General features: G+C 44.2%; 1 protein-coding gene across 4 annotated transcripts in view; it reads right to left on the bottom strand.

Moving 5' to 3' along the window:
- The window catches only part of glra2 (glycine receptor, alpha 2), a 231743-nt gene that overhangs the window by 35791 nt on the left and 168397 nt on the right, over positions 1 to 27555 (bottom strand). For all 4 annotated transcript variants that reach the window (XM_078231966.1, XM_078231965.1, XM_078231967.1 and 1 more), the window contains one exon: positions 22584 to 22733. In XM_078231966.1, the coding sequence (XP_078088092.1) occupies positions 22584 to 22733 (150 nt within the window). The remainder of the gene's footprint in view (positions 1 to 22583; positions 22734 to 27555) is intronic.

The raw sequence follows: 27555 nt of genomic DNA on the forward strand, positions 1-27555 counted from the left end.
GGCATTGGCGAGATGTTCGTCTTCATCGATGATATGGTGAAGGCTCCGAAGAAGATGTCGTAGCTTCTCCGCTCCGGGACGACGTAGGGTATACTGTCCACCGTGTCCCATATTTGTCTTCTGAGGAGGTCGGTGCGGCTTTTCGCTGTGGTGTGTCAGAACTGTAAATCGATAAGTTGAGTACCATATCCTGTTCTTATGACGGCGTCTTTCAGCATCTGGAGGTTCCTTCTCATCTGAGCAGATCCTGTGTATATGGAGGGCTTGTCCGTAGGGGATGGCTTCTATAACATGTTTAGGGTGGAAGCTGGAGAAGTGGAGCATCGTGAGGTTATCCGTGGGCTTGCGGTCCAGTGAAGTGCTGAGGTGACTGTCCTTGATGGAGACGCGTGTGTCCAGGAATGCAACCGATTCCGGAGAGTGGTCCATGGTGAGTCTGATGGTGGGATGGAACTTGTTGATGTCATCACATAGTTGTTTCAGTGATCCTTCACCGTGATTGGTCACACGTGAGAACACCATCCACCAGATACATGGTACATACTCGTGCAACTCGGCCAATGTTGTCTACCTGATACGCTACAGGAAAAATGTCCTGAGGCATGGTACATTGGGGAGACCATGCAGACGCTACGACAACAGATGAATGAACACCACTCGACAATCACCAGGCGGGAGTGTTCCCTTCCTGTCGGGGAACACTTCAGCAGCCAAGGGCATTCAGCGTCTGATCTTCGGGTAAGTGTTCTCCAAGGTGGCCTTCGAGACACACGACAACACAGAATCGCCGAGCAGAAACTGATAGTTCCGCACATGAGGATGGCCTCAACCGGGATCTTGGGTTCATGTCACACTAGGTGTAACCCCTACCATTTGGCCTGGGCTTGCAAAATCTTACCAACTGCCCTGGCTTGAGACAATTCACACCTCTTTAACCTGTCATTATCCCTCTCTCCACTCACATTGTCTGTACCCGTAAAGACTTGCATTCCAACCGTTATCTTGCAATTGTGTCTGTGTCTATATATGCGCTGTTTATGAACCCAACTCTCCACTCACCTGATGAAGGTGCAGCACTCCAAAAGCTCATGATACCAAATAAACCTGTTATACTTTAATCTGGTGTTGTGCCCACCCCAGTCCAATGCCGGCATCTCCACATCATGTCCAACACACAAACCAGCCTCCCATCCATTGACTCTGTCTACACTTCCCGCTGCCTCGGAAAAACAGCCAGCATAATCAAGGACCCACTCACACTGGACGTACTCTCTTCCACCTACTTCCATCGGGAAAAAGATACAAAAGTTTGAGATCACATACCAGCCAACTCAAGAACAGCTTCTTACTGCTGCTATCAGACTTTTGAATGGACGTATCTTATATTAAGCTGATCTTTCTCTACATCCTAGCTATAACCATCACACTACATTCTGCATCCTCTCCCTTCCTTCTCCTCTAGGTACTCTTCGAATGGCATGCTTTGTCTGTATAGCGCACAGGAAACAATACTTTTCACTGTATCCCAATACATGTGACAATAATAAATCAAATCAAAGAATTCTATCAGGCTGCTTATACCCATCTAATGCAAACCCTGAGCCCCTGGCTCATATTTAAACGAAGAGTTAGACATCGGAGTTTGTTTTTAATGTACAATGGGAGTCAACAACTGTTGACTGTGTTAAAATTCCTGAAACACATTCCTTGTGTGTTTTAAACAAAGTGCCCATGTCCAATTATAACAGAAGTGAGACTAAAAACAGCTGCCGATTATGTGGAGGAATGTGGAGGAAAGTGATACAATCTTCTCAACAATGCTCCTTGAAAATTCCCTTGAGAGAACAATGTTTCCCTTCCAGTTCCATGATAAAACCATAAATAGCTTCCAGCTGCAGTAGTAATATTAACATTTCTCCTCCTTATTAAGTGAACATCTATTTTAACAGGCTCCCTGGGGGGAATGATATTTCCCTTCCCTCGCTTGACAGCTGGGCATTATTGCTTTAACTGACTATCCAGTTCGGAAAGTGAGCAAAGCAATCCCTTTCCCTTCACCAAGAGCAGTTAGAAGAGATGAGCGAATCCCTCGAGAGTAAGTCTGATTACTTTAATCGTTCTCGCAATCAGAGAACAAACCTGAAGCTAGCTATAACAGCTCTGAATTCATTAGAGCAGAGAAAGCAGACACAGAAGCTTGCTAATTGAACTTAAAAAGCGATGGAAAATTTCATGAGGAAGACGTGGAAGAATCTAGAACAATGTTCCTGCTGCTCTTTTAAAAGACCAGTGGAGATGATATTATTTTCATGATGGTATTTTAATCAAATGGTTCAGGATTTCTGTCGGTTGGTAGTGAAATCATAAATGAGTTCGTGAGAAATACAGAGCTGTCACAGCAACCCAAGGGAAATCATCCTGTTCCACATAGCAATGGGAGGAAATCATCTCGATGCACATGATAATTCGAGGAATTCTTCCTGTTCCACATAGCAACCTGGAAAAATCTTCCAGTTCCACATAGCAACCAGGGGAAATCTTCCTGTTCCACATAGCAACCAGGGGAAATCTTCCTGTTCCACATTGCAACCAGGGGAAATCTTCCTGTTCCACATAGCAACCAAGGGAAATCTTCCTGTTCCACTTAGCAACCAGGGAAAATCTTCCTGTTCCACTTAGCAACCAGGGGAAATCTTCCTGTTCCACTTAGCAACCAGGGGAAATCTTCCTGTTCCACTTAGCAACCAGGGAAAATCTTCCTGTTCCACTTAGCAACCAGGGGAAATCTTCCTGTTCCACATAGCAACCAGGGGAAATCTTCCTGTTCCACATTGCAACCAGGGGAAATCTTCCTGTTCCACTTAGCAACCAGGGAAAATCTTCCTGTTCCACTTAGCAACCAGGGAAAATCTTCCTGTTCCACTTAGCAACAGGGGAAATCTTCCTGTTCCACTTAGCAACCAGGGGAAATCTTCTTGTTCCACATAGCAACCAGGAAAATCTTCTGTTCCACACAGCAACAGGAGAAATCTTCCTGTTCCATTTAGCAACAGGGGAAATCTTCCTGTTCCACATAGCAACCTGGGAAAATCTTCCTGTTCCACATTGCAACAGGAGAAATCTTCCTATTCCACTTAGCAACAGGGGAAATCTTCCTGTTCCACATAGCAACAGGGGAAATCTTCCTATTCCACTTAGTAATAGGGGAAATCTTCCTGTTCCACTTAGTAATAGGGGAAATCTTCCTGTTCCACTTAGTAATAGGGGAAATCTTCCTGTTCCACATGGCAACCAGGAAAATCTTCTGTTCCACACAGCAACAGGAGAAATCTTCCTGTTCCACTTAGCAACCAGTGGAAATCTTCCTGTTCCATTTAGCAACTGGGGAAATCTTCCTGTTCCACATAGCAACTGGAGGAAATTTTTATATCACATTGATGTACTATCAACACCCAGAGACGGAATCTGGAACAATAGGCTTTTATTAACTACAAAAGGGAACTAACTCTACAGTAAACTCTAACCGAGGGACCGGACCAGAATGAGGCAAAGGGGAGGAGCAGCCACTTTTATACCCCAGTGAATAGGGGAGGAGCCTCAGGCAGCACCGGTAGGGGTGTGTCCAGTCATCAGAACATAACAGTGGTTATTAGAACATAACAGTGGTTTACCGCAGCTGGAAGAAATCTTCTTGTTACAAATATCAGCATCTTCTTTACTGAAGGCCTCGAGCCTCAACAGATACATATCCTGGCATCATCTGAGCTTGAAGGAAGCCGTTTGATTAAAATTCCACGTTTGTTTTGGGTATTATTAATTGCTTCACGACTGAAAATCTGGGTGAATTTTGGCTTTCAGATTCCATATTGGATAGTTTGGAATTTAAGTATTTTAAAACCAAAGCCAAATTTCTGCCTTTGAAAGTTTATTTGACAGTTCAGAAGCCCCAATATAAATGTTAAGGTTATGGGACAGCATCAGCTATTTCAAGGATCAGAGGTTACAAAGCAAACTATTTTACCCTGCGTATTGATCCATTTTATTTGCAAGGATGAACAACCATTGCTACAAGTAACCGACCTTCCTCACCTGAACTAGAATGCCATCAACTGGTGAGTTTTACAGTGATTATGTACTCTACCACTTTTTACTGTGCTATCATGACTCAAAGGAGACACTAACAATATAATGCCATGTAAAAATGCAGCTCGTAAAATCAGGAACCTTCCAGGGATATTTCACATTCAGTCTCATGGGGCTGAATTTTACACAGGGGAGTAGGTGGATCTCCAGTGTGAAAGTTAGTGGTGAGCCCTTGATCATTGGAGAGTGCCAGCCAATCAAATGGCCAGCAGCTCTCTTGCCCAAGCAGAGTCAATGGGAGTAGCGGCCATTGCTGAGACTACAGGCAGTCCTTTGGAATTGAGATGCCATGACCTGGACTTTTAATTGTGTATTGACAAGTCCCAGCTGACAGGCACAGGCAAGTGGGGTGGGGATCCTAAAATTCAGCACGTGGCCTCTTCCTGACAAAACTAATTTAAAACTAAGAGTAATTGTGTTTCTCGCTGCAGTAAGCATGGATGGCATGGTGGCACAGTGGTATAATTGAGTAGATCACAAACAAACACATTGGGCCTAATTGACTCAACCAAATATGTACACTCAAAGTATTTTTAAAGTTCAATTAGTCACAAGTAGACTTACATTAACACTACAATGAAGTTACTGTGAAAATCCCCGACTCGTCACACTCCGGCACTGAGGGAGAATTTAGCATGGCCAATGCACCCAGCCAGCACATCTTTCAGACTGTGGGAGGAAACCGGAGCACCCGGAGGAAACCCACGCAGACACGGGGAGAATGTGTAAGCTCCACACAGACAGTGACTCAAGCCGGGAATCGAACCTGGTCCCTGGCGCTATGAGTCAGCAGTGCTAACCAATGTGCCGCCGTGCCACCCATAAATGCAGTACAAGACATTTGTTAGAGATAAACATGTCAAGATCCCAGTGGTGGGAACTCACATCCAGAAAAGGGTTTTGCACACCATCAGCATAACATCGTCAATTTAGACACAGAACATTTCAAGTAGAGTGACCATAACATGTGACCAATCAAACACCACCAAGAGGCATATAAAAGCAAAACCAGTAGAACCTCCGTGAACAAATTTCAATGCACTCATGATAATGGAATTAATGGAAAATGTTTAAAACCATAATGTTAAATGTGCAAAGCAAGTATACACCAATGAAAAATGTAATGAAAGTTAGGGAGATAAACATACTTTATATAGCCCACAGAGATAAGATGGGTTTTGCAATAATTTGAAACTGTATTAGTATGGGTTTTAATCAGCATTGAGGGAGGCAGAGAAAAGACATCTGAGAAAAATGTAGCAAAGTGTATTAACCATAAAAGGACTTTTCAGTACAAGAGTGCTCGGGGAGAAAGTTAATTTTAAAAGATAAATATAGTGTCTTAATTGAAGATAAAGAGAAAATAGTTGAATTACTTAATGATTATTTTCTAGATATGTTCATCAGCATTGAAAATACATTTGGTATCCAATTACTATGCTCAACTAATATCATTACATTGAAATTAATAAGGTGGAAGTACTTGATAAATTAAAAGACAGAAGATGCTTTGGTCTAGTTGCCATATATGTTAAGAATGGGAAGAATTATTCTCGCAAAGAGACAGCACTGCACAATAGATCCAATGGTCTCCTTCCAATGCAATCCAGAGAAAATTAAAATTTATCACTGATCTTGGCAAAGTATTGTATATTAGAAGAATGAACCAGAATTACCTCAGGCATGGGTTTTCCAAGGAATGCAGGAATTATAATAAACTCATGCTTTCAGTGTCAACATAATAGAGTCATAGTCATAAAGGTTTACAGCATGGAAACAGGCCCTTTGGCCCAATTTGTCCATGCCGCCCTTTTTTTTACCACTAAGCTAGTTCCAATTGCCCACGTTTGGCCCATATCCCTCTACCCATCTTACCCATGTAACTGTCTAAATGCTTTTTAAAAGACAAAATTGTACCCGCCTCTATTACTACCTCTGGCAGCTTGTTCCAGACACTCACTAACCTCTGTGAAAAATATTGCCCATCTGGACCCTTTGCTATCTCTCCCCCCTCACCGTTAACCTATACCCTGTAGTTTTACACTCCCCTACCTTTGGGAAACGATGTTGACTATTTAGCTGATCTATGCCCCTCATTATTTTATAGACCTCTATAAGATCACCCCACGTCTCCTACACTTCCCAGTCTATCCAGCCTCTCCTTATAACTCAAACCATCAAGTCTCCGGTAGCATCCTAGTGAATCTTTTCTGCACTCTTTCTAATTTAATAATATCCTTTCTAAAATAGGGTGATCAGAACTGTACATAGTAATGTGGAAAATAATGTGCAAAAAGAATTCAAATGTGAAAAGAGCATTGGGATAGAGAACCAGAAGAGCGGATTGCAAAAATATAAAGGTTACATTGAGGCTTTAAGGCTATACTGGTAAGATCTTATTTGGAATATTGGGTTCAATTTGCACAGGGGCTTTCAAATCGCAAAGGGGCTTTCACAGGATGGCACGGTGACACAGTGGTTAGCACTGCTGCCTCACAGCATCAAGGACCAGCGTTCGATTCTGGCTTTGGGTGTCTGTCTGCGTGGAGTTTGTATGTTCTCCCTGTGTCTGTGTGGGTTTGATTTGATTTGATTTATTATTGTCACGTATATCAACATACAGTAAAAAGTATTGTTTCTTACGCACTGTACAGACAAAACATACCGTTCATAGAGAAGGAAACAAGAGAGTGCAGAATGTAGCATTACAGTCATAGCTAGGGTATAGAGAAAGATCAACTTAATGCAAGGTAAGTCCATTCAAAAGTCTGACTGCAGCAGGGAAGAAGCTGTTCTTGAGTCGGTTGGTACGTGACCTCAGACTTTTGTATCTTTTTCCCAAAGGAAGAAGTCGGAAGAGAGAATGTCCGGGGTGTATGGGGTCCTTAATTATGCTGGCTGCTTTGCCGAGGCGGCGAGAAGTGTGGAGAGAGTCAATGGATGTGAGGCTGGTTTGCGTAATGGATTGGCTACACTCACAACCTTTTGTAGTTCCTCGTGGTTTTGGGCAGAGAAGGAGTCATACCAAGCTGTGATACAACTAGAAAGAATGCTTTCTATGGTGCATCTGTAAAAGTTGGTGAGAGTCGTAGCTGACATGCTAAATTTCCTTAGTCTTCTGAGAAAGTAGAGGCGTTTGTGCGCTTTCTTAGCTATAGTTCGGCAAGGGGGGACCAGGGCAGGTTGTCGGTGATCTGGACACCTAAAAACTTGAAGCTCTCAACCTTTTCTACTTTGTCCCTGTTGATGTAGACAGGGGCATGTTCTCCTTTATGCTTCCTGAAGTCGATGACAATCTCCTTCGTTTTGTTGACATTGAGGGAGAGATTGCCACACCAGTTCACCAGATTCTCTATCTCATTCCTGTACTCTGTCTCATCATTGTTTGAGATCCGGCCCACTACGGTGATGTCATCAGCAAACTTGAAAGTCGAATTGGAGGGGAATTTGGCTGCACAGTCATGGGTGTATAAGGAGTATAGTCGGGGGCTGAAAATACAGCCTTGTGGGACAACGGTGTTGGGGATGATCGTGGAGGAGTTGCTGTTGCCTATCTTTACTGATTGTGGTCTGTGAGTTTGGAAGTTCAAGATCCAGTCGCAGAAGGAGGTGCCGAGGCCCAGGCCATGGAGTTTGGGATGAGTTTCGTGGGAATAATAGTGTTGAAGGCTGAGCTGTAGTCAATGAATAGGAGTCTGATATAGGTGTCTTCGTTATCTAGGGTTTCGTCCAGGTGCTCTGGTTTCCTCCCACACTCCAAAGATATACAGGTTAGATTGATAGGCCATGCTAAATTGTCCCTTTGTATCCAAAGATGAGGGGATTAGCAGGGTAAATACATGGGGTTACAGGGATAGGGCCTGGGTAAGATGCTCTGTCGGAGAGTCGGTGCAGACACAATGGGCCAAATGGCCTCCTTCTGCACTGTCGGGATTCAATAAATCTCCTTCCATTCTAAGGTCTTGCAGAACAAGATTGTAAAAGGCTAACATGATACCTCTGTGAAATGCAGACAGATACACAAAAAAAATATGCGCCACGATCTTTGCCCACATTTACTTCCTGGCATCTCCCTCCAACCTCTGAGTCTGCCTATTTCTTTCTCCCTCTCCTAATCTTGTCGCAAAACTTTCAGTAATATAATGAAACAAACTATTTTGTTTAAGATCCTTAACCATAATGTTCATGATTGAACTGTAAGATTTTGTTTAATATACTAAATGACCTCTGGCCTATATGCTGAGGAGAGTGTTGCGTTACTTCTGTTTTGCTGCAATAAATATTCTTCATTTTACTTCATGCGTCTAACCCTCCATATTAAGCTGTCTTCTGTGAGGGAGGAACTCAGAGATTCTAATCTGTGACTTAAATGCATTTCAAATTAATCAGCAAAGAAACTTCCTATTCTTCATTTTAATGGTCTTAAAGAACAAGGCTACAAAATGAAGTCCTAAAGTGACATTCAATTTACCGCTACATAGGTTCTGCTTCTTCAACTTGTGAGCACTGGGAATGGAATTAATTTCACTTTTATACAATAAGAAGAATTATAAATTGCTAGGTCATTTCTAACTAAGAAAATGTCTCTATGGACATCAGCAAGCAGAGCTAAACCTCCTGTCAAATCCTATCACATGAGTAATTTCATATAAAGTTCAATCTAAAACTGTATTTTAATGCATTCCAACCAGCCTCCACACATCACCTGAAAGTATAGTTTTGAAAAAGTGTTACTATTTTTAGAACAATATTCATCCAAGGGATATGGGCATCACTGGCTAGCACAGCATTCATTGCCCATCCCTAATTTTCCCTTGAGAAGGTGATGGTGAGCTACTGTCTTGAACCGTTGTATTTCATGTGGTGTAGGTACACCCTCAGTTCTGTTAGGAAGGAAATTCCAGGATTTTGACCCGGCGATGGTGAACTAACGGCCAAATTATTTCCAAGTCAGGGTGGTGAATGACTTGGAGGGGATTTATCATGGAATCCACAAAGCAGAAGGAGGCCATTCAGCCCATCAAGCTTGCACCTACAACAATCCCACCCAGGCCCTATTCCCATAACCCCATGTCTTTATCCTGTGAAGACCCCTCACACTAAGGAGCAATTTAGCATGACCAATCAACCGCACATCTTTGAACTGTGGGAGGAAACCAGAGCACCCAGAGCAAACCCACACAGACATGGGGAGAATGTGCAAACTCCACACACACAGTGACCCAAGCTGGGAATCGGGTATTGTGAGGTAGCTAACCACTGTGTGTCACCGTGCCAGCCCTAAACCTTGCTACTAAAAACTAGCAGTCAAAATTTCTTGAAGCCACAGAATTGTTACATTTGAAATTCGTTGGTCAATTGCATGATTTCTAATGGCAGTAAGTGGCTTTGAACCACATGTATGACTCCCTGATCACTGAGCAGCTGGGCTTTGCATGTCCCACCCCCTGTATGACAGTGTGAAACACACCACCTTGATTTTTTTGGCTCAATGTCATAAAATCTGGAGAGAAAAACCAATGTGTTTCTCTGGAAAGTTTTTCTCTCTGGTTTTCTCGCTGGAGCCAACACACTGCCATTTTTTGGTAAGATTTAGCACCTTGTTTCCTCTCTTCCTTGATTTCTTCTGGAGCTTACCTTATTCTCTATCCATTTAGCTTCAGTATTCTGAAGTCTATTCTCTATCACCTTTCACTGGGTCTGTTGAGCTGGCTTTCTTACATGTTGTGGAGATGCTGGAGTTGGACTGGGGTAAACACAGTAAGAAGTTTAACAACACCAGGTTAAAGTCCCACAGGGTTATTTGGTAGCAAAAGCCACACCTTTTCCTGCACACCTGCAGAAAAGTGTGGCCTTTGCTACCAAATAAACCTGTTTACCAAATAAATTTTAACCTGGTGTTGTTAAACTTCTTACTTTCTTACATGTAGCAGATTAAATATTTCACATGCTGGCCTTCAAAAAGATAGCTATTTTTGGAAGTCATTTACACAGCAATGCTGGTATGCAACATTCAGAGACGTTGGGAAGGAAGTGGTTACTGTACACTTTGGACTGCTGAATTTTTATTTAAGTGCACTTAGGGAGCAGGATCTGTGAGCTATGTTGCTGTGCTCTGTCACTGATACAATCAGAGGTACTTGGGAGGCATTTGAGCTTTCCTTCTTCACAATGCATTTCTCTAAAACAAAAAGAGGTCTATCAGAAGAAACGATCGCTGGATTTAAAAAATGGGTCGAGACATATGTGGAGAGAAATTGGACCTCCTGTGTTAAAAATGACAAATTTCACAGAGCTATACCACAGCTGCTTAAAGGATGTTCTACTTGGGCAGTCTTTCAAATCATAGAATCCTACAGTGCAGAATGAGGCTCGTCAGCCCATTGAGTCTGCACCGACCACAATGCTACCCAGGCCCTCTCCCCATAACCCTATGTATTTACCTTAGCTAGTCCTCCTGACATAAGGGGCAATTTAGCATGGTCAATGCACCAAACCCGCACACCTTTGGACTGTGGGAGGACACTGGAGCACCCGGAGGAAACCCACTCAGACACGGGCAGAACGTGCAAACTCCACACAGACAGTGACCCAAGCCGGGAATCAAACCCGGGTTCCTGGCGCTGTGAGGCAGCGGTACTAACCACTGTCTCACCGTGTTACTGGGGCTGCCTTAAACAGGTGTTAGACCCTTTGCAGATGTTAACATGCTTCTTGCAAGAAGGGGGTTTGAGCTGGAGTATTGGCGCTGCAGCATTGGCATGTCATCTCCAAGCCTGCCGAGATCACTGGCTTACTGAACTTACAGCTTGCTAATAGGACATGGGGGTGGGGAAAGGGCCACATGGTTTAGCAACTTGCATTTATGAAATCAACTCGAGGTATATTTCAAAAGTTAGCTATAAGTTATAAGAAAAAATGTTCAAAAGGAATGGAACTAAAATTGAGGAAGTGAAGGAGCTGGGGGCAAGGTCTCTCTCTCTCAGTTCTGTTCAAGTTGGAGGAAGGCTGTAAAAATGGAGTAAACTGTAAGAAAGCCAGCTCAACAGACCCAGTGAAAGGTGATAGAAAATAGACTTCAGAATACTAAAGCTAAATGAATAGAGATTAAGGTATGCTCCAGAAGAAATCAAGGAAGAGAGGAAACAAGGGGCTAAGTCACACCAAAAAATGGCAGAGTGTTGGTTCCGTTGAGAAAACCAGAGAGAAAAATTCTCTAGAGAAACACATTGGTTTTCTCTCCAATTCTTACGGCATTTAGCCAAAAGAAAATCAAGGTGGTGTGTTTCACGCTGTCATACAGGGGGCGGGACCTCAACACACAAAACCCTGCTGTTCAGAGTTCGGGGTCCCATCTTTAAAGGGTGCCTCAATCATAACCTGAGTAAACCTTCCCCCTAGCCCACCACAGGGGGCCCCGGGTGCCCTTCCCAGCCCCAATCAGAGTCAGCATTTCGCTACCTTCCTCCGATCATCAGGCCCCTCCACCCCAATCGTTGACCCCTTCACCCCTCCATCGACTGTCTGGGCCGGCACCAACCTCCACCCTCCCCTTGCCTCCTCACTCTTTGGTAGCCAAGGCCAGGAATCCAACCCAGAGAACCAGAGATGCAGTGCAGCAAAATGTTCAGTAATCTGACATAGGTGGTCAAGGAAAGTGAGTGCATCTTCGAATGTCAAACCACCAACGTCAGACATTGCTCAATGCACCACACCACATCATTCATCTACCAACAATCTTTACCAATAGCAACTCAAACCAAACAGTCATAACTTCACAATCAACGATACTTCATGGCCATCATTACTGAGACTAGGTTTCAATTCCAGGTTTTATTAATTGATTTGAAATGCCACCATCAGGCCAAGATGCAATTTGAACACATCTCCCCAGAGCATTAGCCTGGGCTTTTGAACCACTAGTCCAGTGACATTACCGCTTTGTCAACATCTCCTTGGAAGACCCCAGTGAAAATGTACAGCGACATTGAGTCAGGGGAATTTATTAATGGAGCCACAATCCAATGCTCAGAAGGTCCAGGTCAATATCTCATACCTAATCCTCCTTCTCACTTCCAACTCATTCCACAGTCCTTTCTGATTTAAAAGCTGCAGATGGTCTAAGCATGTGTGTCTTACCTTCTCCTTTCCCTGCACCGCAACTCTAGCTTTGCCCCATTCTGATACCAAGAAATGCAACCTGCCATGGAGGGGTGGAAGAGCAAGAAACTCTCTGTCACTTATGCTGAGCTGGTGCAGTCTCAGCCGGATCTCGCTAGGGCCAGGGCTGCTTGACGTTACCTTCCTCGGTCACCTGCCTTCTCTGCAATTGAACATCAGCAGCCTTTCATCAGCAGTACTGCAGACACTGGGGTAACACTGTTCAGGAGCAGTAGCACAGACAAAGGCACACAGCAGACCAGCACTACAAATCTATTAGTTGATGGTTGTATGCAATGTGGCATGGTCTGATTTATTAGTTTGGCTTGGAATATTTGTCATGTGATGACCTTTAATTTTGTATTGTTACCAAGTGGACACTGTGACAGTTAATGACAGAGAGGAGAGAAAATGTAGGACTGTTGGTGAATGGAGAATTGGGGTGCAGCTACTGATACCACAGTTGAATGAGTTATTCCAAGACAACAGGACCTGAAAGGGGATGTCTATGTTGCCCCCATCCTTCCTCTTCCACCTTCCTTTATCCTTTTCTTCTCTTCAACTTCCAGCTTCTGCTGCTGAGCTAGTCTCATTATAGCTGATGGCAAGGGCTGTGACATCAGATCACCACAAATCTGGACACGCACTCTGCTGGGTACCGTATGGCTCCTCCAGATCAGTCAAGATATCTGGAAGAGTTGCTTAAGCATCCCAGTGATCAAATTTTGCAGGGCAGCATGGCTTTTATTGAGCCCATGTTGCACACTTGTGTGTGGATGGCACACCAGAGCCATCAGCCATGTTGCCGGTGGATAGTTAATGTTGCTCAGTAGCCAGCCATGGATTTGTCAAACGCAGACAATAAAACAGACTGCTGGAGAATGAAGGCCTCATGACTGCTGCCAGATACCAAGTTTGACTTGCCTTACAGAGACAGGCAAGCTGTACTTAATCCTGACTCTCTTTCCTCTCAGCTCTGACGAACAAAGAACAAAGAACAATACAGCACAGGAACAGGCCCTTCGACCCCCCAAGCCTGCGCCGCTCATGTGCCCAACTAGACCATTCGTTTGTATCCCTCTATTCCCAGTCTGTTCATGTGGCTATCTAGATAAGTCTTAAACGATCCCAGCGTCTCCGCCTTAATCACCTTGCTTGGGAGTGCATTCCAGGCCCCCACCACCCTCTGTGTAAAATACGTCCCCCTGACATCTGTGTTGAACCTTGCCCCCCTCACCTTGAACCTGTGACCCCTTGTGTTCGTCACCTCCGACCTGGGAAAAAGCTTCCCACTGTTCACCCTATCTATGCCCTTCATAATTTTATACACCTCTATTAGGTCGCCCCTCATCCTCCGTCTTTCCAGGGAGAACATCCCCAGTTTGCCCAATCTCTCCTCATAGCTAAGATCCTCCATACCAGGCAACATCCTGGTAAACCTTTTCTGTACTCTCTCCAAAGCCTCCACGTCCTTCTGGTATTGTGGCGACCAGAACTGGACGCAGTATTCCAAATGTGGCCTAACCAACATTCTATACAGCTGCAACATCATATGCCAACTTTTATATTCTATGCCCCATCCAATAAAGGCAAGCATGCCATATGCCTTCTTCACCACCCTCTCCACCTGTGCTGCCACCTTTAAGGATCTGTGGACTTGTACACCCAGTCCCTCTGTGTGTCTATACTCCTGATGGTTCTGCCATTTATTGTATAGCTCCCCCTTACATTAGATCTAACAAAATGCATAACTTCGCATTTATCTGGATTAAATTCCATCTGCCATTTCTCTGCTCAATGTTCCAGCCTATCTATATCCTGCTGTATTCTCTGACAATGTTCATCACTATCCGCAACTCCAGCAATCTTTGTGTCGTCCGCAAACTTACTGATCACACCAGCTACATCTTCCTCCAAATCATTTATATATATCACAAACAGCAGAGGTCCCAGTACAGAGCCCTGCGGAACACCACTAGTCACAGACCTCCAACTGGAAAAAGACCCCTCCACTGTTACCCTCTGTCTTCTATGGCTAAGCCAGTTCTCCACTCATCTAGCTAGCTCACCTTTTATCCTGTGAGATTTAACCTTTTGCACCAGCCTGCCATGAGGGACCTTGTCAAACGCTTTACTAAAATCCATATAGACGACATCCACGGCCCTTCCCTCATCAATCATTTTTGTCACCTCCTCAAAACACTCAACCAAATTTGTGAGGCATGACCTCCCTCGTACAAAACCAAGCTGTCTACCGCTAATGAGATTATTCAGTTCTAAATGCGCATATATCCTATCTCTAAGAATCTCCAACAATTTCCCTACCACGGACGTCAAGCTCACGGCCTATAATTACCCGGGTTATCCTTGCTACCTATTTTAAATAACGGGACCACATTTGCTATCCTCCAATCCTCTGGGACCTCACCTGTGTCCAGTGAAGAGACAAAGATTTCTGTTAGAGGCCCAGCAATTTCAACTCTTGCCTCCCTGAGGAATCTAGGATAGATGCCATCCGGCCCTTGGGATTTGGCTGTCTTAATGTTTCCAAAAAAACCTAACACTTCCTCCCTTGTAATTGAGATTTTTTCTAACAGGTCAACACATCTCTCTGAGACACTACCAGTCAACATGTCCCTCTCATTTGTGAATACTGATGCAAAGTATTCGTTTAGGATCTCTCCTACTTCCTTTGGTTCTAAGTATAATTCCTCTCCTTTGTCCCTGAGAGGTCCGATTCTTTCCCTAACAACCCTCTTGTTCCTAACGTATGTATAAAATGCCTCAGGATTCTCCTTAATCCTGTCTGCCAAGGACATTTCATGACCCCTTTTTTCTTTTTGATTAGATCCACAATTTCACTGGTTATCCATGGCTCCTGAATCCTACCTTTCCTATCCTTCCTCTTTACAGGCACATGCTTGTCCTGCAGTCCTATCAACTGCTCCTTAAAAGACTCCCACATGCCAGATGTGGATTTACCCTCGAACAGCCTCTCCCAATCAACAGCCACCAAATCCTGCCTAATCCGGCTGTAGTTAGCCTTCCTCCAATTCAGCACCTTACCCATAGGACAACACTCATCTTTTCCATTACTATCCTAAAGTTTACAGAATTGTGGTCACTATTTGCCACATGTTCCCCCACTGAAACTTTGATGACCTGACAGGGCTCATTCCCCAGTACTAGGTCCAGTATAGCCCCCTCTCTAGTTGGACTGTCAACATATTGTTCCAAAGAACCTTCCTGGTAAATTCTTCCCCGTCCAGGCCCCCAGCCCTAAGTGATTTCCAGTCTATGTGAGGGAAATTAAAGTCTCCCACTACAACAACCCTATTTTTTCTGCACCTGTCCAGAAGGGTCAGCTGGACTCGAAATGTTGGCTCTATTCTCTCTCCACAGATGCTGTCAGACCTGCTGAGATTTTCCAGCATCTTTGTGTTCTTGTTGCACTTAATTCCTCTCACCATCTGTGACATGTCACAGGTGGTGAGAGGACTGCTGAGAGGACCAAAGACTGCTACATAAGATAAAGGTGCACAGTGTTACGGGTAATGTATTAGCATGGATAGAGGATTGGTTAACTAACAGAAAGCAAAGAGTAGGGGTAAATGGGTGTTTTTCTGGTTGGCGATCAGTGACTAGTGGTGTGCCTCAGGGGTCAGTGTTGGGACCGCAATTGTTTACAAAGAACAAAGAACAAAGAACAGTACAGCACAGGAAACAGGCCCTTCGGCCCTCCAAGCCTGTGCCGCTCATTGGTCCAACTAGACTATTCATTTGTATCCCTCCATTCCCAGAATGCTCATGTGACTGTCCAGGTAAGTCTTAAACGATGCCAGCGTGTCTGCCTCCACCACCCTACTTGGCAGCGCATTCCAGGCCCACACCACTCTCTGTGTAAAAAACGTCCCTCTGATATCTGAGTTATACCTCGCCCCTCTCACCTTGAGCCCGTGACCCCTCGTGATCGTCACCTCCGACCTGGGAAAAAGCTTCCCACTCTTCACCCTATCTATACCCCTCATAATTTTGTACACCTCTATTAGGTCTCCCCTCATTCTCCGTCTATCCAGGGAGAACAACCCCAGTTTACCCAATCTCTCCTCATAGCTAAGACCCTCCATACCAGGCAACATCCTGGTAAACCTTCTCTGCACTCTCTCTAAAGCCTCCACGTCCTTCTGGTAGTGCGGCGACCAGAACTGGACGCAGTACTCCAAATGTGGCCTAACCAGCGTTCTATTCAGCTGCAACATCAGACTCCAGCTTTTATACTCTATACCCCGTCCTATAAAGGCAAGCATACCATATGCCTTCTTCACCACCACCTCCACCTGTGCTGCCACCTTCAAGGATTTGTGGAATTGCACACCTAGGTCCCTCTGTGTTTCTATACTCTTGATGGCTCTGCCATTTATTGTATAACTCCCCCCTACATTAGTTCTTCCAAAATGCATCACTTCGCATTTATCTGGATTAAATTCCATCTGCCATTTCTCTGCCCAATTTTCCAGCCTATCTATATCCTGTTGTATTGTCCGACAATGTTCATCGCTATCCGCAAGTCCAGCCATCTTCGTGTTATCCGCAAACTTGCTGATAACACCAGTTACACCTTCTTCCAAATCATTTATATATATCACAAATAGCAGAGGTCCCAGTACAGAGCCCTGCGGAACACCACTGGTGTGGAGATGCCGGCATTGGACTAGGGTAAACACAGTAAGATGTTTAACAACACCAGGTTAAAATCCAACAGGTTTATTTGGTAGCAAAAGCCACACAAGCTTTTGGAGCTCCAAGCCCCTCCTTCAGGTGAGTGGAACACCACTGGTCACAGACCTCCAGCCGGAAAAAGACCCTTCAACTGCTACCCTCTGTCTCCTGTGGCCAAGCCAGTTTTCTACCCATCTAGCCACCTCTCCTTGTATCCCATGAGCCTTAACCTTCTTAACCAACCTGCCATGAGGGACTTTGTCAAATGCCTGACTGAAATCCATACAGACGACATCCACGGCCCTTCCTTCGTCAACTGTTTTTGTAAGGCATGACCTCCCTCTTACAAAACCATGCTGTCTGTCACTAATGAGATTGTTCCGTTCTAAATGCGCATACATCCTGTCTCTAAGAATCCGCTCCAACAACTTCCCTACCACGGACGTCAAGCTCACTGGCCTATAATTACCTGGGTTATCCCTGCTACCCTTCTTAAATAACTGTGCCACATTCGCTATCCTCCAATCCTCAGGGACCTCACCTGTATCCAATGAAGAGACAAAGTTTTCCGTCAGAGGCCCAGCAATTACATCTCTTGTCTCCCTGAGCAGTCTAGGATAGATGCCATCAGGCCCTGGGGATTTGTCAGTTTTAATGTTACCTAAAAAACCTAACACTTTCTCCCTTGTAATGGAGATTCTCTCTAACGGGTCAACACCTCCCTCTGAGACACTCCCAGTCAACAAGTCCCTCTCCTTTGTGAATACCGATGCAAAGTATTCATTTAGGATCTCCCCTATTCCCTTGGGTTCTAAGCATAATTCCCCTCATTTGTCCCTGAGAGGTCCGACTTTTTCCCTGACAACTCTTTTGTTCCTAACATATGAATAAAATGCCTTAGGATTCTCCTTAATCCTGTCGGCCAAGAACATTTCGTGACCTCTTTTAGCCCTTCTAACTCTCCGTTTGAGTTCTTTCCTATTCTCTCTGTATTCCTCCAGAGCTCCATCTGTTTTCAGTTGCCTGGACCTAACGTACGCCTCTCTTTTCTTTTTGATCAGATCCTCAATTTCCCTGGTTATCCACAGCTCTCGAATCCTACCTTTCCTATCCTTCCTTTTTACAGGCACATGCCTGTCCTGCAGCCTTATCAACTGTTCCTTAAAAGACTCCCACATGCCAGACATGGACTTACCCCCGAACAGCCTCTCCCAATCAACTGCCACCAATTCCTGCCTAATCTAGCTGTAGCTAGCCTTCCCCCAATTTAGCACCCTACCCTTAGGACAACACTCGTCCCTGTCCATTACTATCCTAAAGTTAACAGAGTTGTGGTCACTATTTGCCACATGTTCCCCTACCGAAACTTTGACGACCTGACCGGGCTCATTTCCCAGAACTAAATCCAGTATTTTGGCCCCCTCTCTAGTTGGGCTATCTACATACTGTTCCAAAGAACCTTCCAGTACGCATTTTACAAATTCCTCCCCGTCCAGACCCCCAGCCCTAAGCACTTTCCAGTCTATACCAGGGAAATTGAAGTCTCCCACTACAACAACCCTATTTTTTCTGCACATATCCAGAATCTCCTGACATATCTGTTCCGCCACTTCCCGTGGGCTGTTGGGTGGTCTGTAGTATACCCCCAGCATAGTGATTGCACCTTTCCTGTTTCTGAACTCCACCCACAGCGACTCAGTACCTGACCCCTCTAAATTGTCCACCCTCTGCACCGCTGTAATATGCTCCCTAACTAATACCGCTACTCCCCCACCCTTTTTAGCCCCTCCTCTGTCTCGCCTAAAACACTTATACCCCGGAATATTCAGCTGCCAGTCCTGTCCTTCTTTTCACCATGTCTCCGTCACCGCAACCACATCCAAATTCCGCGCAAGCATTAAGGCCCTAAGTTCGTCTGTCTTACCCATTACGATTTACATAGATAATTTGGAGTTGGGGACCAAGTGTCGTGTGTCAAAATTCGCAGATGACACTAAGATGGGTGGCAGAGCAAAGTGTGCAGAGGATGCTGAAAGTCTGCAAAGGGATATAGATAGTCTAAGTGAGTAGGCGAGGTTCTGGCAGATGGAGTACAATGTTGGTAAATGTGAGATCATCCATTCTGGTAGGAATAACAGCAAAATGGACTATTATTTAAATGGTAAAAAATTGCAGCATGCTGCTGTAGAGAGGGACCTGGGTGTCCTTGTGCAGGAATCTCAAGGAGTTGGTTTGCAGGTGCAGCAGGCAATTAAGAAGGCAAATGGAATTTTGTCCTTCATTGCTAGAGGGATGGAGTTTAAAAACAGTGAGGTAATGTTGCAGCTGTATAAGGTGCTGGTGAGGCCACATCTGGAGTACTGTGGACAGTTTTTGTCTCCTTACCCGAGAAAGAATATACTGGCACTGGAGGGAGTGCAGAGGTGATTCACTAGGATGATTCCGGAGTTGAGAGGGTTGGCTTATGAGGAGAGACTGATTAGACTGGGGCTATACTCATTGGAATTCAGAAGAATGAGGGGAGATCTTATAGAAACATACAAGATTATGAAGGGAATAGATAAGATAGAAGCAGGGAAGTTGTTTCCACTGGCGGGTGAAACTAGAGCTAGGGGGCATAGCCTCAAAATAAGGGGAAACAGATTTAGGACTGTGTTGAGAAGGAACTTCTTCACACAAAGGGTTGTGAATCTGTGGAATTCCCTGCCCAGTGAAGCAGTTGAGGCTACCTCATTGAATGTTTTTAAGGCAAGGATAGATACATTTTTGAACAGGAAAGGAATTAAGGGTTATGGTGAGCAGGTGGATAAGTGGAGCTGAGTCCACAAAAAGATCAGCCATGATCTTATTGAATGGCGGAGCAGGCTCGAGGGGCCAGATGGCCTACTCCTGCTCCTAGTTCTTATGCTCTTATGTTCTTATGTCATATTAATGGCTATTTACAGCATAACAATAAATCAATTCTGCGTTTCAGGCCAGAATTCCATTGTTAATTTTTAGGAGAGAGAAACAAAGTGGGTTTCCTCCGGGTGCTCCGGTTTCCTCCCACAGTCCAAAGATGTGTGGGTTAGGTTGATTGGACAGGTTAAAAAAATTGCCCCTTAGAGTCCTGGGATGCGTAGGTTAGAGGGGTTAGTGGGTAAAATATGTGGGGGTAGGGCCTGGGTGGGATTGTGGTTGGTGCAGACTCGATGGGCCGAATGGCCTCCTTCTGCACTGTAGGGTTTAAAAAAAAACATGGCTATTGGCATCTCCTTCAGTATAAGGCATTTCAATCTCTCCCTATTTTGTAATAGTTCCGGTTGGGGAATCAGTGCGCCTGCACATCCTCTGCTTTCTTTGATGATAAAGAGTCTGTATAATGAGGTATAAGATTCCACACGCTGAGTGAAAAGTTCTTCTGTTCATGTAACTGCTGGCAGTAGTTTCCAGAATGAAGGTTCAAACTCGTGGCCATGTGACTTGTAGCACTCATCCCTTGTTGGTTCAGCAGAAAATCCATTTCAAAAAATAGCAATAAGAATAAAGTTTGAATTTCTTTTCACGGCCCAGGAAGTCAACACCTGCACATTGCCACACATCAGCTAACATTGAGGGAGTGGAATCCCTTTCTCTTGTGGAACATGGAAAATCTCAGAATTTACATGCTTGCAGGTCAATGTCACTCTGCACCAAGCAGAAGCCTGCAATCCCCTCAAAGCCACACATTCGCTCCATCTGCTGATCTATGTTGAGAGAGAGAGAGAGAGTGAGGTGTGTCTCCTTGAATAGAGAGCCTTGGTGATGTCACTCATGTAACATCAGGTGGCAAACAGGGAGATGTTTCCATCCTGGAACATGCCAGATGCATAAAAGTTCATTTCCCCGCTTATCTTCACAGCCACTGGCAGTGTAATCCTGACCTTGCTCTGAGATTGCACTGTGGCTGCTGCAGGGGGCAGATTTCAGGGAGCGCATCTTTACTGAAAGGCAGATGTCTGACTTATTGTTCGGGTAGCAGAATTACTCCTTGTGCATGTGGGGCCGATGGCCTCCTGCTGACAGCCCTTTGTTCCTCTCTTCTATCCCCCTTCCAACAGTTTGTCCTGTTCTGTTTGGGCTCTGCTGATTCACCCAGTCATGGAATATTCCAGAGGGAATTCCTACTATAGCACCTATATCTGGAAGCAAATGGTTTGTGTAGAAATCTGAAGTCAGGACTAATCCCTTCAACACGTTCCAAACTATTTCCCACAGGCTTTAGCAGCTTTAATATCTGGAAAGCACCAGACACTTAGAGACTTGTAACGACAGACAGTAGAAAACATTTGACAAATAACTTAAAAGTAGTTAAAGATCCCTTTAAGTAGCACTGGTGGGTCTTTCTTGCTGCTAAATGCATTCCCAACATTTGGAGAATCACAGAATCCGTACAGTGCAGAGGGAGGCCATTCAGCCCATTGAGCCTGCACCAACTCTCCGATAAAGCATCCTACTCAGGCCCTATCCGAGGAACCCTGTACATTTACCATGGCTAATTCCCCTAACCTACACATCTTGGGACACTAAGGGGCAATTTAGCATGGCTAGTCAACCTAACCTGCATACCTTTGGACTGTGGGAGGAAACCAGAGCATCCAGAGGAACCCACACAGACATGGGGAGAATGTGCAAACTCCACACAGACAATCATAAGAGGCCGGAATTGAGCCTGGGTCCCTGGCACTTGTGAGGCAGAAGTGCTAACCACTGTGCCACCATGCCACGCTTGATCAGTGGTGCTTGATTAAGAAATGGTGTTAGCTGGAGCACTGAGCTCCAAAATAGCAGATAGTCAAATCAGTGTTATATGCTGAATATGCTGCCTATCCTGGTGGATGATATCTACACATGTGTGAATGCCTTCATCAATATGGCATGCCAGCACAACCCCCATCAAAACTCAAAAATAAGCAATTCACCAAGGATTCTTCAACAGCACCTTCCAAACCTGTGACCTTTGCTGGCCAGGAGGATAAGGGGAGAAGATGCATGGGAACACCACCACTGGCATGTTCTCCTCCAAGCCACACAACATCTTCACTTGGAGAGGAAGTGTCACTGGGACAAAAACCTGGAACTCCCTCCCTCACAGCAATGTGGGTGTACCTACACCACACGGACTATAACGATTCAAAAAGGCAGCGCACCACCACCTTCTCAAAGGCAATCAAGGAAGGGCAATAAAATACTGGCTTATCCAGCGAAACCCACATCCTGTGAAAGAATAAAAAATGTTTTAATGCTACGGACACCATTTTGAATTTCTAAGGCTGCTCATAAACAGCCAAATATAAAGATGCTATGCATCCAAATGTTCTACCATTGTGTCTAAATCAGATACTCTGAATCAGCAATGCTAAATCATAAAAGTTGTCCTCCAGTGCCTCATCACAGCCCTCAAAAATGCCTGCAAATGGGTCATGTACAATGATTTACTTATACCTGAAAGGCACAGACTGTTGCTTAAGTAGATTGAAGGTGAACAGTATCATTTGGCTGGATTGCATTCATTATCCCATTTTACAGTGCTCTTTATTTACCTTATTTTGTCTTCTTTGTCTTCTTCTCAGGCGCAAGAACTCTTTGTGCTGGCGTGATACAAAATTTACCGCAGCGTATTCCAACAAAGCAGAAAACACGAAGAGAAGACAAACTGCCATCCAAATATCAATAGCTTTGACATATGAAACCTGCATGAAAACATAACAATGCTTTAGGAAGGGGTAATGTTAGCAATTAAATTGACAATTTTTCTCCTGAAATCAATCTATCCATTCCAATTTTAGATTTCATGTACCACCCAGTTCCTTTGGGAACACATGCCAGGAGCAAATGGGACCATTGCTTACGCACTTTGAAATGAAGTGAGAAGAGCAGACATCAGCTGATGCTATTAAATATTCATTATTACTAGTTTCTGTCCATGTGCGACTTGAGCTACACATGGGGTCATATTTTTCAGAGCACTAACATAGCAATGTGTCCAAGAGGTACCCCTGAACATGGTCACAACAAGAAATTATATTGGGCAGGGCAAAATAGGACTTAAAGTCATCAGCAACCAAAGCTACCTGTAATTTTTTTTATTCATTTGTGGGACATGGGTGTCACTGGCTGGCCAGCATTTATTGCCCATCCCTAGTTGTCCTTGGAGAGCAGTTGAGAGTCAAGCACATTGCAGTGGCTCTGGAGTCACGTGTAGGCCAGACCAGGTAAGGACAGCAGATTTCATTCCCTAAAGGACATTTGTGAACCAGATGGGTTTTTCTGACAATCGACAACGGTTTCATGGTCATCAGTAGATTCTTAATTCCAGATTTTAAAAAAAATTGAATTCAAATTCCACTGTCTGCTGTGGTGGGATTCGAACCCAGGTCCCCAGAACAATAGCTGAGTTTCCGGATTAATAGTGTAGCGATAATACCACTAGGTCATCGCCTTCCAAGGAAAGTACCATGCTGGCAAAGAACATCAGAAAGAGGTTCACGTACCATCCACAATTTGTCCTCAGTTCTCATTATCATAATTACAGTGGGTGGTGGGCACCAACCCATGCCCCGATGCGGGGTCCCTACACATAGGCTCTTGGAATTTGATAAGCTCAATGAGGTGGGGGTTGGTAGGGTGGCGACACAAGTCACTGTGGCTGTAGTATTAGTGTGGATCCTTCCTCATCTCTTGACTCCACACTGAGGAAATTAGAAAAGGGCCCTTCATGCCAGTAAGATCTTCCAGTCTTGCTTTAGCTGACACTCCATGGTGGGTTCCCCAACAGTGGGATGGGTGAGCCACGCAAAACGTCATAGATATTGGCGGAACTGGAAGATCACATCAGCAGGAAGGGACGGAATAGTCCACCTATAGCTGCAGCCTTTTGTCCCACACAATCGGCACGGTAGCACAGTGGTTATCACTGCTGCTTCACAGCTCCAGGGACCGGGGTTCGATTCCCGGCTTGGGTCACTATCTGTGTGGAGCTTGCACATTCTCCTCGTGTCTATGTGGGTTTCCTCTGGGTGCTCCGGTTTCCTCCCACAGTCCAAAGATGTGCGGGTTAGGTTGATTGGCCATGCTAAAATTGCCCTTAGTGTCCTGGGATGTGTAGGTTAGAGGGATTCGTGGGTAAATATTGGGGTAGGGCCTGGGTGGGATTATGGTTGGTGCAGACACGATGGGCCGAATGGCCTCTTTCTATGCTGTAGGGTTTCTAAGATTTCTAAGAATCTCCAATGGTTTCTTCGATAGTTGCTGGAGAGAGCCTGAAAAGGGAACAATACTTTTACTTCACATCAGTTTTGGGAAAGGGTCCAGAAATTAGCTTTATTTCTCGTGACCACTTAAAAGAAAATGACCTGAGCATAGGCAGAAATCAGGATCGGGCCTTCCTGATGCAACTTATCATTGTTGTGACTGTTTTACAAATGGGTACAACAATGATGAACTTAGATACTAAATCTGTCAAGAAAGAGTATTCAATTGATCTCAATCAATTTGTCAGTAGACATAATCGTTCCATGATCTAACCTCGTTTGATAGTGGCCAGAAAATCAGATGGACATGACTCAGAATGGCTGACATCGCAAAAGAGATCATTCTTTGATCTGGCTATCCCAGTGGGCAGTGGTTCCTGCAGGGAGTACCAGATTGTAGAATCACACATAATATCCACTCCCGGCGTTTGTCACTCTTCACCACAAAATTATGCCACAATTGTTACACAATTGGATTTCTATAATTGGACCTTTTTTTCTCTCTCTAGATTTTCAGTATTCAGTACCATGCTTAGCTCCTGCTTATTTAATACATGTATTTTGTGGTGTTTGATTAATCTGAATCTTGAAAGAAGGTCCAAGTATTTACAGCTTTTGCAGTTATAGAGAAAATGAAATCCAGCAGCCAATAATCATATGAGCCAGTTGATATTTTGCATTGATTATATACTGGATGACGCAACTCTATATGTTCGCCAATATTTGAGATATGTTGCAGTTTGTTGTACATTCTAAGGCGAGTGTTATTTATTATAATTCACAGAACAATTGGTTTTTGTAACTTCTGTTTTTTTAAACAACAGCAGTCAGTCATTGAGATTCTTTTCAAAGAATGAAGAACAAAGAAAATTACAGCACAGGAACAGGCCGTTTGGCCCTCCAAACCTGTCTGTCTGAACTAAAACCCCCTACCCTTCCAGGACCATATCCCTCTCTTCCTGTCCTATTCATGTATTTTCCTAGTGTACAGTGTGGCAGTCAAAAATAACAATAACTTGTATTTCTATATCATACGTAATACATCAAATAGTCTCCAGTGCAAATGGTATTGCATTGTACACATTCACTGGCTTCTAAAATTCCTCCACTAAGATACTTTCTGCAAAACACAAGTCTCAAGAAAGACTTCTCAAGCCTGTGTCTGCTCAGTAGCATCCACAGAGCTTTAGCCTAGCAATGGGTCAGATCCCTGGGAATGAGTAAACCTTTCCAATAAAATTGCCTTAAAATATAGACAAACAGCTAATAGAGCAATAATACCTTAATCAAATTTGAAAAGAACCTTGGTATTATTGACGTAAAGTTAGAAAAATGTGCGTGCGGCAAGGTCCAGAGGAATTCAATGCAAATGGCTAAAGGTGAGTTTGACCAATATTGATAACCTGGCCATATTGTGTGATTCTGTGCTCCACTGAAGGATGAAACATTCTAAAGCATCTGCAGACACTCCAGCAAAATGGTGGCAAGCCAGGCAGGTGGACAACTATTTACTGTTCTTTCTCCAACAGAGGGAGAATATATAGACAAGGAGCAGATTATATATGACTCCCATTCATTGACTCTGTCTGCTTTCCGCTGCCTCGGAAAAGCAGCCAGCATAATTAAGGACCCCATGCACCCCGGACATACTCCCTTCCACCTTCTTCCATCGGGGAAAAGATAAAAGTCTGACGTCACGAACCAACTGATTCAAGGACAGCTTCTTCCCTGCTGCCATCAGACGTTTGAAAGACTACTTCATTTTAAGTTGATCTTTCTCTACACCCCAGCTATGAATGTAACACTCCATTCTGCACCCTCTCCTTTCCTTCTCTATGAACGGTATGCTTTGTCTGTATAGCGAGCAAGAAACAATGCTTTTCACTGTATACCAATACATGTGACAATAATAAATCAAATCCCAGCTCTCTTGTATCCATAAGCAAGCGAGCAAGAGGTTTTCTGGCATCAGAAGTAAATCTAGAAAGGAAAGTCAAAAGAATTTCGCTTGCAGCAGCGATTATGAATATTACAGGAAAGGTAGGCAAAAAAAGCTTATATTTTTCACTGTATACTAATACATGTGACATAATGAATCAAATCAAATCAAATTGAAGTTAAGGTAGATGGAAAAATGGAAACCAAAGAATGTCTCAGAGGCCGAATGGACTGTCGTTGCTGATCCTTCCATGAAGTTAAAAAAAGATTTGCACTTACAGAGCACCCTCCGGGACCACAGGATGTCCCAAAGCACTTGACATCCAATTAGGTTCTTTTGAAGTATAATTAATGTGGGAAGAACATTAGCCAATTTGTGCACAGCTAGACCCCACAAACAACAAATTGATAATGACCGTGATAATCTGCCATTCAGTGATGTTTTTATTGAGGGACGAACATGGGCCTTCACCACCCCTCCTTCCCACCTTCTTCAAAATAGTAGCCATGGGATTTTTTGCATCCACCTGAGAGGGCAAATGAAACATGTAGTTGAACCAACAGATGGCACTTCCAACAGTGCACATTCCTGCAGCACTGCACTGGACTGTCAGCCTTGACTCTTGAGCTTAAGCCCAGTGGATGTAATCTGAGGTAAAAGCTTAATACCAGCTTCACAATGAAATACCCTATTTTAGCCAAGAATGCGAGTGGAGGTAGATTTTCGTATTCACTGTGTGGACAATAGTCCAATGCACCAGATCAACCAAATCATAGAAAACTCGCCTGCTTTCAGTCCATTAATTTCAGGCAATGAGGATGAATGAAATGTTCAGATATTTCAACTTTCTATCTGAGCCTCACAACATCAGAAATGAAAAACAAACATTGCCTGTCGAAAATTCAACTTCCAGTTGCCTCCCATTACTGAAATTCTTTGTATCATTTTCCTGTAATGCAGAAATACACAGCGAGTGTCACCAGCAATAATAAGCCATAGCCTCTCAATAATTTGATATCTAGTATACTTTCTCTCTTTGGCCAAAAAAATGAGTTATGAGTGCCATCTGACAGACCTTCTAAGTTTCATTATTAGTGCTTTAATTAACACTGCAATGACGTTGCTGTGAAAACCCCCTAATTGCCATATTCCGGCGCTTGTTCGGGTACGCTAAGGGAGAATTTAGCACGGCCAATCCACCTAACCAGCACGTCTTTCAGACTGTGGGAGGAAACCGGAGCACCCGGAGGAAACCCACACAGCATAAGGAGAACCTGCAGACTCCGCACAGACAATTACGCAAGCCGGGAATTGAACCTGGGT

This window comes from Mustelus asterias, chromosome 17, assembly GCF_964213995.1.
Source record: "Mustelus asterias chromosome 17, sMusAst1.hap1.1, whole genome shotgun sequence".
In the NCBI taxonomy this organism is placed as follows: Eukaryota; Metazoa; Chordata; class Chondrichthyes; order Carcharhiniformes; family Triakidae; genus Mustelus; species Mustelus asterias.